The sequence below is a fragment of the Oryctolagus cuniculus genome, chromosome X (genome assembly GCF_051225735.1).
Source record: "Oryctolagus cuniculus isolate XC-2025 breed Fujian yellow rabbit chromosome X, ASM5122573v1, whole genome shotgun sequence".
In the NCBI taxonomy this organism is placed as follows: domain Eukaryota; kingdom Metazoa; phylum Chordata; class Mammalia; order Lagomorpha; family Leporidae; genus Oryctolagus; species Oryctolagus cuniculus.
Window position 1 is genome coordinate 117,654,022 of NC_142888.1, and position 16,442 is coordinate 117,670,463.

The 16,442-nt window shown below is 36.3% G+C and overlaps 1 protein-coding gene across 20 annotated transcripts in view; it reads right to left on the bottom strand.

Annotated features, from left to right (window-relative positions):
* The window catches only part of ATP11C (ATPase phospholipid transporting 11C (ATP11C blood group)), a 207,067-nt gene that overhangs the window by 85,143 nt on the left and 105,482 nt on the right, over positions 1 to 16,442 (bottom strand). For all 20 annotated transcript variants that reach the window (XR_016227723.1, XR_016227720.1, XR_016227721.1 and 17 more), the window contains 5 exons: positions 15,730 to 15,810; positions 13,505 to 13,612; positions 4,440 to 4,568; positions 2,497 to 2,600; positions 402 to 452 (listed from right to left, as the gene is read on the bottom strand). Coding sequence is in view for 16 of the 20 variants with exons in the window: in XM_089323865.1 (XP_089179991.1) it covers positions 402 to 452; positions 2,497 to 2,600; positions 4,440 to 4,568; positions 13,505 to 13,612; positions 15,730 to 15,810 (473 nt within the window). In the remaining 4 variants the exon portion in view is untranslated. The remainder of the gene's footprint in view (positions 1 to 401; positions 453 to 2,496; positions 2,601 to 4,439; positions 4,569 to 13,504; positions 13,613 to 15,729; positions 15,811 to 16,442) is intronic.

Sequence of the window (16,442 nt, forward strand, 5' to 3'; positions counted from 1 at the left end):
CCGCAGCTCACTTGGCTAATCCTCCGCCTGCGGCGCCAGCACCCCGGGTTCTAGTCCTGGTTGGGGTGCCGGATTCTGTCTCGGCTGCTCCTCTTCCAGTCCAGCTCTCTGCTGTGGCCCAGGAAGGCAGTGGAGGATGGCCCAAGTGCTTGGGCCCTGCACCTGCCTGGGAGACCAGGAGGAAGCACCTGGCTCCTGGCTTCGGATTGGCGCAGCGCTGGCCATAACAGCCATTTGGGGGGTGAACCAATGGAAGGAAGACCTTTCTCTCTGTCTCTCTCTCTCACTGTCTAACTCTGCCTGTCCAAAAAAAAAAAAAAAGGTGTTTGGCTATATTAGTGGGTTTAAAAGAGAAATATACCTTCCCCACAAAGGACAGATTAAAGAAATAACAAACTAACCTCGCAACAGCCTCAAGACTGTTACTATAGATATTGATTCGTCCAACAAATCTGCAAAAAGAACATAATATCAAATGTACTTGCTAAATCATGGCAAAACTCATATACTTATGAATATTGAAATGAATCAAAATATAAAGAATACAAAAGAGATATATTAGAGTCTGAAGAAACTACAGAATTCTAAAATAATGAACAAAACATTGAAAAAAATAAAGTGTAAGATGTTTTTACCTAGTTTTAAAAAGAATATCAGGGATTTGGATTATTAGAATGCAAAGATTCTAAATTTATTTTTAAGCTCTACTTGGCATTATGCATGCATACAACACTACTCTGCTTTAGATTCATGTGACAAAAGTTTTTGGTGCTAAAATACAACTTGCAAAATCTTAAGAACAGTATTTCTTATATTTGAGCATGCATCAGAAGCACTGGAGGGCTTATTAAACCAGATTGGTGAGATCCAACTCTGAGCTTCTGACTCAGGTTCCCCCGGTGACACTGGGCCTAGGACTATCCTTTAAACCATGGCATTAATCTTAGACAGTGAACATTGATTACCATTTTGGAAATGTCTAGCTTGTCTTGGAGCCGATCTCAACATTGAGCTTGACAGTTACTTAATATTTACATGGTAGCCTGAATTTGTGAAAATAATGAGGTAAAAAGGCCTTACTCCTCCTTAAAAAAAGTCATGTTTTCTGTAACATGAATAGTGTTTTCTTTTCAGAAAAATAAGTATAATATACAAGGTCTGTTTATTCATTCATTATATACTAATTATGCCAATATTGTACTAGATGCAAAGATAGATAGCAAGCAAAACAGACATGTTTCTTGCCATAAGAAAGACAAGCAAACAATCCAAGTGATTATCAGCAGGGTGGTAGAAGTACAAGGTATTCTGAAATCATACAGCAAGGGATTGAATCCAGTTTAGGAAAATAAGGAATAATCGTCCCTTCCCTAAATTTCTTTCATAATTACAGTATTAAAAACTTGAGTGTTTCATTATAAACATACAAGGGTATATGTGTGTGTGCATGTGTGTGTGTGTGTGTATGTATGTATGTGTGTGTGTGTATATATATATGTATATATTTCAGGAATAAATCATTCCTCTTTCTGCGATTCCATGGACCTTGTACTCACCTTCATTATCACACTGTATTGAAATCTTAGGTTAAAATTTTCTCTCTTTAGCTAACTATCTCTTCTGCTCACTGACAGCTCCTTGAAGGCAAAGAATAGCTGCTTTACTTTATGGTCCTAGTTCCTAATATCAGTGAGAACACAGAAAGGAAGCAACAGAAGCAAGAAGGAATGATGGAAGGAGGGAGAGAATTATTCTCAATGTGATATGAATACTTTATTTTCCCACTACTAGGTGCTAGTATAAACCACATCCAACTACTTGATCCCCTACTATGACCAAATCCATGCATTAATAAGAGGGCTGGCATCGGTAATAAATGTCATGTGTAAGAGTGAGACAGAATACAACTGGCTCACATGAGGATAAAGCTACTACTCTACCTTCATCAGCACTATGCTCTAACCAACGAAACTAACCAGTATTAAAAATCAATTGTCATGTTTCTGACAATCCACAATGACTGTCAATTAGCCAATGTACTCCAGAGAGCCTAAATTATACCATTTTAATGCTGTATCAACTGTTTACTGTGGACAAGTAACAGCCTATTTGTAATCCTCAGTTCATCATGATCACTCTAAGGAAATATACAGGGGTTATTAACTGCACAGACCCCCATATTCTATTTTCTCTTGAATGTTGTATGGCACATTAAAGGGTTTATTTTTGTTTTAATTAAATTTGGTTACTGCATTAGTCAGATGGTTAAGTTTACAAGCAACGAAAGTAAAAGAAAAATCAGAGGATGCTTGGTCCCACAGTCAGTGATTTATCTAAGGCTGATTTGATTCTTTTCCCTGACAGAAAGAAGGAATAGCTCATAAAAACATACATGAGAATAGGTTGGTAAGTGGTAGTTGTTTCTTTGCAACACTGATGGCAAAAAAAGAAGCAGAGCCAACAGACTGCAGTAAAGTGAAATCAAGTGATTATTACTTGTAGAGGTCAGGTTGAGGCTGTTCACACTCAATTGCTGCTCGGAGGGTATCAATGGATTCAGCTGTACACAGTGTAATGGTATCCCGTACTGCATAATGTGTCTAGATTAAAGCACAAAATAAAACAAAAACAAAAAAGTATAGAATAACCATATGTTCACTTGATTCCAATTATGAAGTACATTTTAATAAGAGGCTTTGGCAGAATTATATAAATTATGACATACATTTTAACAAATAAGTTTTATGGTATTCTTCAACTATATTACAAATAATTAGAAAGAAAACCCTGTTGCAAGTGGACCTTAAAAATAATGCAAAAACTGAAAGCTCTTCTTGATACTGACAGCTAAGCGGATTTTATTTGCAGCATGCATAGATAACTAAAACCCCCGTGACAATTTTACATTTTTCTCCTATTTATAGATTGAGACAATATTTTGCTCATTATAGTACATGGCAAGGTAGGTGGACACTTACACATTAAATATAATCCTTTAGATCGTAACATTTTAACAATGGCAAAAAATCATTAACAGTTTCATTATATGAATGTCTTAATTACCTTGAAAATGTTCAACATGACTACATTTTGTGTGATGGGCAGGGATATGATGGCTCTTGTGTTAGACTATTCTACTAATGTATATTACACACTTGTTTCACCAAGAACTAGAGGAAGGCTCTAGTGAACCCATTTAGAAATCATCAAAGAAGGGCTAATGCAGACTCAAAGCTGTTGCCATGTTCTTTGGGGAATATTACAGAACTGCCTGAGCTATATTTAAAACTGTCTCCTGATTTTTTAAAACCTTTGTTCTTTTAGCTGATTTGATCAGATCAACATAATGGAAAAAAGAAACTACCAGAGAGTTCCCTTCTTCTAAAACTTTAAACTATTAAGCAATCTTCAGGTGGATTTCACAATTTTTATCTTGATATTCCCTAAAATATAATTTTGTTTTTGATCAGTTTAAATGCTACTAGTTCATCATGATGTCCCTGAGAGACAGAAATTAGTCATCTAATAGGTAAAATTCCTTTTCCATACACTAAGTCCTATCTCTCAATACCAGATGGAATAAATAAGCAGAAGAGCCCTCCAAGGATCAACTCAAAGTTGAGAACATTGGTATTACTCCTTAAAGGCAAAACAGAGAGTATGCATATTCATGCTCTGGATAATAGCCAAGTACTAATTATGCCAGAAAGAATCAGGAAAGTAATTTTTTCCCATTTTGACCAAATTTACCTTAACATACTTATAATACTCCCATATTTAAAAAAAAAATTCACTTATTCATTTGAAAAGCAGAATCACACACACACACACAGAGAGAGAGAGAGAGAGAGAGAAAGAGAGAGAGAGAGATTGATTGACTGACTGACTTTCCACCTACTGGTTCACTCCCCAAATGTCTGCAATGGCCAGGGCTGGGCCAGCCAAGCCAGAAGCAGGGAGCTCCACCCAGGTCTCCCTCATGGTTGCAGGGGCTTAATTACTTGGGTCAGCATCTGCTGTTTTCCCAGGAGAATTAGCAGGGACCTGGATAGTAAGTGGAATAGCCGAGACTTGAACCCACACTGATATGGGATGCCAGTGTCAAAAGAGGCAGCTTAACCCTCTGAGCCACAATGCTGGTCCGAATTACTCAGACTTTTCAAAAGCCTAAATAAAAGACTAAATGGATTATGGTCAGGCAGTGTTAGAAGAACTGTGGTAGCTTTAATTTAGCGCATTTTTCCCTACCCTAAAATACTTATCATCTCAAAGATGAGTATTTACTTAGAGAATGAACATTATGTTGCAGCTGTCATCAAATAGAAACCTTACATGAACAGGGAAAGTGTATAAAAGATTAGAGGATGGTGTAAAGCAATATTGTATGATTTTAAGTATCTTCACCTCAAAATGTTTAGGCAAGGTTTAGTCTCTATTACCTTGCAATTGGATTCCCCATCAAGGCTGGCTGTTGTGACATAACAGGTTCCATCAGTGGTGCAGGATGATAAAAGAATAAGATCACAGGGAAAAGTTTCATCTGCCTGTACTTCTACTACATCACCAACCTAGAATAGAAATAAAAATATAAATATCTAAATTGCAAATCATTCATTACACCTCATATCAATGTCAAATCATTAGCAAGATACATCTCCAGCTCTGGGGTTCTGAGAGTTGCTCAGCATCTTGCTCCATGAGAAAAGTGATGAAAAGATATTATTCAACATTCAGAATCCTCTTTAAGGTCACAAGGACTTTAAGATGCTTTCGGAATTACCTTAGCATTGACTTTTTCCTCGAATAAACAATTCCAACATCTGCTTGCTCCCTGGAATTTCTGGCACTGTTTTTGATAATAACCATTATCACTTCATGAATGAATTAAGAAATACTACATGATCCAAGCTGACTACTTCATCAATATGTCAGTCATAGTCCCAATGTGTACCATGCATAATTCAACATACTTTGCCTGTCATGTGATAATACCTATGACTGTTCGGTTCCAATTCCTTCTTCAGTTCTCAGAAAATCTCAGGTAATTACACAAGCACCAATTTTCCCCCTTTAATATTTGAAGAAAAATTATTATACGTCAACTTTCCAAGAATTCATCTGTTATCAGAAGAATCCATTAATGCAGCAATGACAGATAATTTTCTATTAGCAAGTATCAAAGTGCAAGGAAAGGGAAAACATGACAGAAGCAATCAGTTTAATATTTCAGGGAAAATAAAACCATTTCTAAGTAAATAATAAAAATATTAATAATAATTCAGGAAATAAATTATAAGTTAAAAGCTTGGCCTTTTTCACCTGAGTTCATTTTCCAACCCCAGCACTTAAAATACATATCACAATGGGTAAGTGTTTTAGAGGAATGCAGTTGCCTCAGAAGATTGATATGAGCATGAAATAGTAACACAAATAAAGCATTAAGCAAAGTGCTTGGTGCATCATGATCGTTTGTTATATAATAACCATTTGTTAGTTACAATTATTAAGAATACCCTGCAACTACCTTACTCCCAACTTGTGAATACTCACAATATTTTTTTGGAAGGATGTAAAAAATTCTTCAGTTTGGTGCTTTTCAACATTTCTCATGCCAGGGCCCATGTTAAAAATAATAATACTTTTGGACAGTATACTCAGGCAAAAGGAGGATGCTATTGGTGGCAGAAAACAAGCCACTTTAGAGAATTAGTATCTGGCACACCAACCTAGACACATTGGCAGTGAAATGCTGAACTAATACATGACATACCTGTCTTCTACTCACAACAGATTTGGCAGATAAAGATGAGGAGTTAATTTTATTGTCTTTGCCAATCTTAAGTATTAGCTAAGAGTAACAAAATGAATGATTCAAGCTAATTTATAAATAATATTTTATTTTGTTGGATCTTTCTTTCCCGACTTACATAAACACCTAGATTGCTTACATAAATCCACTAATTATGTTTAAATGTGCAGAACAAAAATAACAAAATCCTAACACATCTTACAAGAAAGAGATACCCATCAGAGGTCATAGGATGACTTTTAGGAACTGAGAAATAAAATTCACAAAGCATACTTTTAAAAATTTATTTTTATTTATTTGGAAAGCAGAGAGAGGGAGCAAGGAGAGGGAGGGAGAGAGAAAGAGACCTTCCATCTGCTGACTCACTCCCCAAATGGCCATAACAGCTAGGGGTGGGCCAGGCCAAAGCCAGAAGCCTAGAACTCCAACATGGTCTCCCATGTGGGTGTCAGTGATCCAAGTACCTGGGTCATCTTCTCCTGCTTTCCCAGGCAGGAAGCTGGATTGAAGCAGAACAGCTGCGACTTGACCTGGCACTCTGATATGGTCAGTGTCAGAGTCAGCGGTTTAACCCCTTGCACCACGATGCCAGCCCTCACAAAGTATATTTTTCTTCAATATTTAGAATTCAATCAAATATGATATATAAAGGTCATTACAATACAAGATCAAACTGGTGAGACTGGCAGAGATCTGGTCACAAAGGGTTTGGTGTTCCACTCTAAAGGATTTAGGCCTCTCCCTGAAGACAAAGGAGAAGCCAAAAGAAAGGGAATGACACAGAAAGCCTAATATTGAGAATAGAACAGGAGAACTAACAAACCACTCTTTCATCCAGCTAATAAGGAATAGCAGTCTACCACTGGGGAAGAATCAAGGGATTAGACAGAAGTACCCTCTGTGGCTTAGGATTGCAGAATATGCTGAAAGACAATGGTGGGATATGAGCACAGAAAAATCCTTTGGCACATCAGGTCCCACACAAATCTCTAGGTAACGGTAACCTACTACTCGAGGAATTTGAGAGCCAGTGGCAAACTGAAAATATCAAAAGTTAAAAATCAAAGTGAGCCCAATCCCTAACTAGATTGACTCAAACTCCAACACTAATAACTGACAAAGTAAGTAGGTCCATTTAAGAATATACATACAACTTTCAGTCTCTACTATTCTATCACAAACAATATCTAAAATACAATTTTAAAAAATTAGATGCACAGAAACATGAAAATATGAGTCATTACTGAGAGAGAAAGGAATCAAATGGACCAGAAGCAGAAATTTCTAGGTTTTAGAATTATGAAACGGGCTTAAAAATAGCAAAGAGTAAAATATAAATGCATTTAATGGAAAAGCTAGACAATATATAAAAGCATATGAGGAATTTTGGCAGAGATATGGATACTACAAAAATAAAAAGGGAAAATGGAAAGTTAGAAATGAAAAACATGGAGCTGGTGTTGTGGCAGAGTGGGTAAAGCCACTGCCTGCAATGCCAGCATCCAATCTGGGCACCAGTATGTGTCACTACTACTCCACTTCCAATCTCCTGTTAATGCTGTGGGAAAAGCAGCAGCAGATGGCCCAAGTGTTTGGGCCCCCTAGTCATTATGGCCATCTGGGGAGTGAACTGCAGATGGAAGCTCCCTCTTTCTGTATCTGTCTCTTTCTCTCTCTGTAATTCTGACTTCCAAATAAATAAATAAATCCTTGAAACAAAAAGAAATGAAAAATATGGTATCATTGGCAACCCATGACAAGAGCCTAGGGTGATTACTGACACCATAAACAAGAGTGTCAATTGTTAAGTCAACAACAGGAGTCACTGTGCACTTACTTCCCACGTAGGATCTCTGTCCTTAATGTGTTGTACAATGTAAATTAATGCTATAACTAGTACTCAAACAGTACTTTACATTTTATGCTTCTGTGTGGGTGCAAATTGTTGAAATCTTTCTTAATATATGCTAAAGTGATCTTCTGTATATAAAGATAATTGAAAATGAATCTTGATGTGAATGGAAGGGGAGAGGGAGCGGGAGAGGGGAGGGTTGCGGGTGGGAGGGAAGTAATGGGGGGGAAAAAGCCACTGTAATCCAAAAGCTGTACTTTGGAAATTTATATTTATTAAATAAAAGTTAAAAAAGAAAAATATGGTATCAGAGATGAAGATTTTCTTCAACAAGCAGAGTGGATACAGCAAAGGAAATAATCAGGAAGCATAAAGACAGTTCAACTAAAATTATCCAAAATGATATACAAAGGGAAAATAGAGTATTTTTTTAAAAATAAATCATTTAAGAATTATATAAAAATATAACAGTACATAAATAAATATAAAGTATTATGGGCTTTAAAACATGAAAATAAAGAGAATATGAATGAAGAAATGAAACTATGATATTGTAAGATTTTTATTTTATATAAAGTAGTCAAACAAGCTAAGATTACTTCATTAAAATGTATATTGTAAAATGCAAAACAATCATTTAAAAAATTAGAAAGGTCGGGCCAGTGTTGTGGCACAGCAGGTTAAGCTATTTCTTATCTTACATCAGAATGCCAGATGGAGTCCTGGCTGCTCTGCTTCTGTTCTAGCTTCCTGCTAATGCCTGGGAAGGCAGTAGAAGATGGTCCAAACAGCTGGCCCCAGCCATCCTGGTTTCAGCCTTGACTAGTCCTGACTATTGTGGCTATCTGGGGAGTGATTCAGCAGATGGAAATCTGTTTCTCTGTTTCTCCCCATCTCTGTCACTCTGCCTTTCAAATAAATAGCTAAATCTTGTTTTAAAAAATTGCAAAAGGTATAATTAGTAAGCCATAGAGGAGACACAGTACAATCACCACCCCCTCAAAAATTCAAATAATCCAAAGAGGTCATGTAAAGAGGAAAAATATAATAGATGGGACAGGCAACCAAACCATAATAATAATTACATTAAACAGTCTAAAGAGTCCAATTAAAAAGCATAGATCCAATTAGAAATAAAAATGTAAATAGGATTAAAAGGATAGAAATGATTATGCAAATATCAACTAAATGAAAGCTATATGGACTATATTATCAGACAAATTACCTTTTTTTCCTTAAGAAACTAATTTTAATTATTTGAAAGGCAGAGTTAGAGAAAGTGAAAGACAGAGATCTTTTATCTGCAGGGTCATTCCCCAAATGGCTGCAACAGCCAGGGCTGGGCTAGGCCAAAGTCAAGAGCCTGAAACTCCATCCAGGACTTCCACGTCCAGGGGTCCAAGTACTTGAGCCATCTTACACTGCCTTCCAAGGAGCATTAGGTAGACTGAAAGTGGAACAGCCAAAACTCAAATGGGAGCTCATATGGGATATATCGGTGTCACAGGCAGCAGCTTTAACCTGCTACATTACAATACAAGCAACATTTCTCCTCATTCTTTCTTACCCTTGTAGAAGAACTCAGCATATTATTTCAAAACATTTTGGTTGGTTCACTGAAGTACTAGAGGACAAGCTTTATTTCTATTTGACACTAAAGTATGACATCAAAGAGGTTTTCAAATATTTCATGAAAAATGTATATTATGAAAAAACTATGTGCAGATTTCAAACTTATTTGCAACAAAATAAATTTTTTTAATTATATTTCCATTAACTATTTCAAGTATCCTTGTATTATCAGTGGTATTTTACTCTATCGAGTTGCCAAAATTTATGATAACAAAACCATACTTTTTCCCTTGAAAATAACCTTTATTTTTTTTTAAATTTAAATTTATATAAAGTGAAAAAATTCAATATATATAGTTTTAAGAGCATAATGATACTTCCCATCCCCTCCTTCTCTTGCTCCCACTCTTCCTCACATTCTTTATTTTTAATTTTTACAATGATATACTTTCAATTTACTTTATAATCACAAGCTTAACCCTCCACTAAATGAAGAATGTAATTACATTGGACCCCTCAAGTTCCTGTTCTCTATGTTCTTGTGATTGCACCCCATGTCATGGCTTTTATATGGCACCTACATGCTGATGACACCAAAATTTCTATTTTCACTAAAGCATCTATGAACTCCAGGCTTCACAACTTCAACTCTGTGTCTAATAGGGATATCAAACTTGACATGGTCAAAAGTGTGTATCTGATTTTGCTTTATACCCACTTCTGTCCTTAAAACTGTTTTTCCTATTTTATCCACTTTATCTATAAGCACTCGTATTTTGTTTAATAGTACAATGTAATTTAACCAATTGTTCAGGCCAAAATCAAGATGACCACCTTCATTATTCTTTTAGTTCTTTCCCTCATCCTCCACATCCAATAAATCTTTAAGTCATGATGATTCTGCCTCTAAAATGTATTCTGAATATATCCATTGCCCCTAAAATCCCAGAAGGATGTCTGGCACATATTATATACTATATAATATGGAAACTAATAATTTCATTATCATTATCACTGCTTCTATCAAATTTATATAAGCTCTTATCATTATCCAATACTATGGTAGCAGCCACCTAATCAGGGAGACCAAATAGTTTCCCTGATTATACCTTAGCCCATGCTCCACTTTACCTACACCTCAGTTTTATTTAAAAAAAAAAAAAATCAAGTCACTGTCTGGCTTTAAGCTCCCTTATCACATTGAGGCTTCAGACAAATTCTACTGCTCAAAAATAGTTCCACCCACACTCTCTCCCACTAGGATTCAGTCAAACACAAACATTAGAGACTAATGGTTAGAAAGCATTTCTTCCCACACACATACCACTTCAGAAAGGGTTGTTATCAAATAGCATTTCACACAATAGTGTCAACTCTTTTAATCAATATTATACCAGGCTGAGGTCAGCCTCAAGGAAAAGAAGCCTGGTAGAGGGCAGGTGGTTAGATGGGACCTTTTCTAATGGAGCTTGTGGTGGAGTGTGACAATAAAATCAGAAAGAGGAAATGAAAGAAAGAGGGAGATATGGGAATTCACTGCCTACATTGCAACCTTACTTAGTATCCTGGGAGTAACAAATTTAATATTATGAATCATTTAGGCAGCCTCTTGGTTCTAACAATGAACAGTAATGTTGATTCTCTACATTGTTTAGAAAACTTCCAATCTTAACCTAACCTAGTTTAGCATAAGGTCTCCCCCTCAAGTTTTAGAAAATGAAGAAAAGAAAAAGGAATAAGAAAAAGACATTATATTTCAAACTCAGGTGGACCTCCCACTGTGTAGCTTTCTTCCCATCAACATAAGAAGATGCAAGACAATTTACCTATTGCTGAGGATATAAAGACCTGTTAAAAACTCAGTAAGAAAACAAATCTATTTAAAAATGGACAAAATATCATATAACCATCTCACCAAAAAAAGATATACACATGGCAAAGAAGCCTATGGAAAGATAGTATGTATTATATATTGCCAGGGAAACGCTAATTAAAACAACCATGAAATACCACTATACATCTATTAGAATGGCCCAAATACAAAATACTGATAACATCAAATGCTAGTGAAGATATGTAGCAACAAGAACTCATTCATTGCTAGTGTGAATGTAAAATGACACACCACTATGGAAGACAGTTTGGCAGTTTCTCACAAAATTAAGGATATTCTTAGCATATAATCCAGGAACCTTGCACCCTTATATTTACTCAAGGGAACTGAAAAATTATATCCATACAAAAATTGCACAGGGATGTTTATACAATATTATTCATAAATGTCAAAACTGGAAGGAACTAACATGTCTTTCAGCAGGGGAACAGATAAATGTACTATAACAAGAAAGTAGAATCTTATTCATCAATAGAAAGAAATGAACTATCAAGCAATGGAAAGACACAAAACTTACATACACATTACTGAGTGAAAAATATAATGTATGCTTCCAAATATATGACATTCTGAAAGTGGCAAAATTGTGAACATAATAAGAAGATCGGTGATTGTCAGTAGTTGTATAGAGTGAGGAATGAATAAGCAAAGAACAGAAGATTTTAGGGCAGCAAATTATCCTTCTTAATAGTGCAATGGTGAATACACATTGTACGTTAGTCAAAATCCAAAGAATGTACAACATTAAGAGTGAACCTGGGCCGGCGCCGTGGCTCACTTGGCTAATCCTCTGCCTACGGCACCGGCACCCTGGGTTCTAGTCCTGGTTGCTCTTCTTCCAGTCCAGCTCTCTGCTGTGGCCCGGGAGGGCAGCAGAGGATGGCCCAAGTGCTTGGGTCCCTGCACCTGCATGGGAGACCGGGAGGAAGTACCCGGCTCCTGGCTTCGGATCAGCGCAGTGCCGGCCATAGCAGCCATTCGGTAGGTAAACCGACAGAAGGAAGACCTTTCTCTCTGTCTCTCTCTCTCACTGTCTATAACTCTCTGTCTCTCTCACTGTCTAACACTGCCTGGCAAAAAAAAAAAAGAGTGAACCTTAATGAAAACTATAAATTATGGGTGATAACCATGTGCCAAAGTAGGTTTATGGATTACACCAATTCTTGCCACTCTGATGTGGGATACTGACAGCAAGAGAGGGCAAAAGCATGAGTGCATGTGAGTATGGAACTGTGTATTTTTGGCTCACTTTGATGAGATTCTAAAACTGCTCTAAAAATAGTTTATTAATTTAAAACCTTTACTGAGAACTAAAAAGTTTCTTATATGGACAAGTCTAAAATTTTATTTGATAGGGGACTTATTAATAACAATGATTACTTTGAATAAAATTTAAATTGCTTAAGATCTTAAAAAATAGTATTCAAAGTACTGATATATTGCTGGTGGAAAGATGAAATGGTATAGCCAATGTAGAAAATAGCTTGGCAGCACATCAAAGAGTTAAACACACAAGCTGACACTGTAGCACAGTGGTTACTACTGATTGAGATGCCCACATCCCATATAAGTGAGCCATTTTGAGTCCAGGCTACTGTTTCCAATCCACCTCCTTACTGATTCACCCAGCAGGTAGTAGATGATGACACAAGTGTTCAAGTCCCTGTCACAAACATGGGAGACTGGGATGGAGTACCTGACTCCTGGCTTCAGCCTGGCTCGTGCCAGCAATTGCAGCCATTTGGGGAGTGAACCAGCAGATGGAAGACCTTCCTCTCAGATAAATAAATAATAAAGCTTTTTTAAAAAGTTAAACAGAATTGCCAACACGACTCAACAATTTCCCCATGTACATATCCCGAAGAATTAAAAACAGATGTTCAAACAAAAACTTGTACTTGAATGTTCATAGCAACAAATTTCTACAATATCCAAAAGTGGAAATAACCCAAATGTACATAAGCTAATGAACAGATAAACATAATGTGGTATATCTACAAAGTCAACTATCATTCAGCCTTCAAAGGGAGTAAGTGATGATATACGCCACCATATAGATAAATCCCCAAATCATTCTGAAAGAAAAGAAGCCACACGCAAAAGGTGATACAGTGTGTGATACATTTTACATGAAATTTTCAAAACATGTAAATCTAAAGAGAAAGATAGTTAATGTCAGGGTCTGACAAGAGGAATGAATATTGAATGAGTGCCTAATGAGTATGGGGTTTCTTTTTTGAGAGATGGAAAATGTTCTGAAATTAGATGGTATTGATAGATGTACACCACTGTCAATGTACTAATGAAACTGAATTGTAGACTTTAATATGGTGTGTTTTAACCACAATAAAAAAAAAGCAGCAATCTAAAAAGATACCTTTATTTTTTCACTTTCTTTTCTCACTCGTTTTGCATTTTCAATAATATAAACAGTGCTTTTGTTGACTTCATTGTCAGCTCTGTGTCTCAACCAATCCTCATACCCCTAGAAGGATAAAAATAACTATAATCAAGCTCAAATAAATTAAGCTGTTATTTCTATAACCCATATGAATCAACAGAAGAGATTTATAATTACAGTTGTAATTTCAAGTCAGAATGCTAGAGAGACAATGTTGGAAACTTTAATAGCAAATCTGAGAGTCTTTCAAAATACCCTTTAGGTATATAGCTTTTAATGAGTTAAAAAGTTTCTCTATTCTTCAGATAAATATTAGTGAAAACACAGGTATGACAGCATTTATATTCTTCATCTGTGAAGGACTATAATTTATTCTTCTACTTCTACTCATGTTCAAGTTAACGTTAATTCTCTCGATCTATTCAATTAGAACAAAAATATTTTGGGTTTTAATTTTCTTAAGACAACCACTAATATTCCTCAATACGTACTGTAAGTAGATTGCTGGAACAGTTAAGGAAATATTATAATTCCTCAACACTTGCAAAGAAGAGAAAAGGCACACGAGGGTTGTTTTGGCAGAGAATCTATGATATATTGTGGAGATCAAAAAGCTAAACTTCTTCAATGACTTGGTGAATAAAGACTATAAATTGTTCTTTTTTGAGTTAAAAGTAATCACGGAAAAATATAATAGCTCACTTTTCTTTGGGATAAGGAAAGAGGATGTTTGAGCATGACTACTTTTTTATACCCTTTTCCTTTTTTTTTGTAGGAATAATGTCTATACCTTTTCAAACGCAACTATTTGAAAAATCTCCTGATCACCTTCATCTGTTTTTCTTCCCTTCAGGTGCTATATGCATTCTTCTGTCCCTCTTGATAACTACACTAGGATATCATTTCACAGGGTACATTCTGTGATGCTTGTTTAGAAACGCCCTAATATGAACTACTATTAGGAGTAGAATGAATCCATAAAAGCCTTTGAAAGCCATATGTGCTATTCCTGGAAACTGAAATTTTATTATATTAAAGGAAATAGTCCTAACAGCCTAGGGGAAAGAACATTCCAAAGCCTTTATTTAGCAACCAAACACTTGATTAAATATCAGTTCCAGGTGGGCAAGATAGACCAGATAACTGCAAAAGGAAAGTTAATTTTGTTCTCAATATCTTTAAATAGGCCTTCATTTTGCAAGATTCTTTGGGATTCTTTTTAAAAGCCCTTTGTTAAGTACTATCTAAAAACTTATTTTTAAACAAGTCCTGTGGACTAGCTCCATACATAATAAATATCATTACCCATTCCTTCACCTCCAGTTCCCCTATTCCCTTATCAATTTCATCTGGAATGTTTCAAAGACACTAGTATACAAAATGCTCAAGAGGCCGGGACCGTGGCTCACTTACTTAATCCTCTGCCTGCGGTGCCGGCATCCCATAGGGGCGCCGGGTTCTAGTCCCGGTTGCTCCTCTTCCAGTCCAGCTCTCTGCTGTGGCCCAGGAAGACAGTGGAGGATGGCCCAAGTGCTTGGGCCCCTGCACCCGCATGGGAGACCAGGAGGAAACACCTGGCTCCTGGCTTCAGACAGGTGCAGTGCTGGCCGTAGCGGCCATCTGGGGGGTGAACCAAAGAAGGGAGACCTTTCTCTCTGTCTCTCTCTCTCACTGTCTAACTCTACATGTCAAAAAAAAAAACCAAAAAACAAAATGCTCAAAATACTTCTGACATATATATCACAATATGTGGTAGTTTGAAAGCTATATAAGAAATAGCAATAAATGTCCTCTCTACCCACCACCCACTTTAGCACCAGAATGAACCCAATAAAATTAAAATATTTAGGCTCTTGTGTTCAATGCCATAGGCAACAACAAAACCTCCACTAGAATGAAAATTTTTCAGATGTACTGCACTGAAACAATTAATGCATATTAAAAATACACATCCCATTTTCCGACTGAGCTATACTTTCTTCCTATTCTTTCTTTTTTGCTTATGCTCCCCACACAAAGATTGAGGAGAAAGAAGCAAATAAATTAAGGATTTGCCTTACAATCATTTTAACTGGTTTTCAATATAAACTAAATCTAACAAGGATATTGCACATTGTATATAAATATGACAGAGCCTTTGACAATGAAATTCAAACTAACCTGGACTGAAATGTAGGCATAAACACAAACAAGAAATTTACCTGTTTGATGGCTGTAACAGTTATGACAAAGAAAAGTGGAAGTCCACTGGTAACTGGGCTAGTTGGTGTGTCTACTGTGACCTAGGTAAAGAAATTAAGTTTAAAGCAAAATGAAAATTAGCCATTAACTCATAAGTAGCATTTATATGTTACAAACACTTCAGACAGAAATGCAGACAAACCATATTACAATAGCAGAGTGAATGCTAATTTTCATTAAAACAAAAGTAACCTACAACACAATTAAAGAAATAGCCCTAAATTCAGGTTTAGATTTTATCCCAACTTGGATTAATTCCTTTATAAAAATATATCCATTCATTTACCATCTATTTGTTGAGCACTACTCAGTCAACCCTATGCCACTATCAGCCAGTTTCTAGAATGTTGCTTTAAATAGGATGGAGACAAGTCCTTGCCTTCTTGTAGGTAGCAGCTTACAGGGAAAATCAGACATTAAAACAAGTGTGCAGACACTGAGATCTGAAGAGTAAAACAAGTGTTATCTAGACAAAGGTGGCTTTCCAGGAACAGTAAAAAAATAAACGGTGGCAAGAGACAATGAGGCAAGAGACAGTGTGGTATGAGACAGTGCTGGAGAGGGAAGCAAGGACCAGATATGAGCAGGACCCTCTAGCTCTGAGAAAGCTATTTACGCTTTTTCCCATAAACAATGGGAAATCCTTGAAAGTTTTATAACAGGAGAGGACACA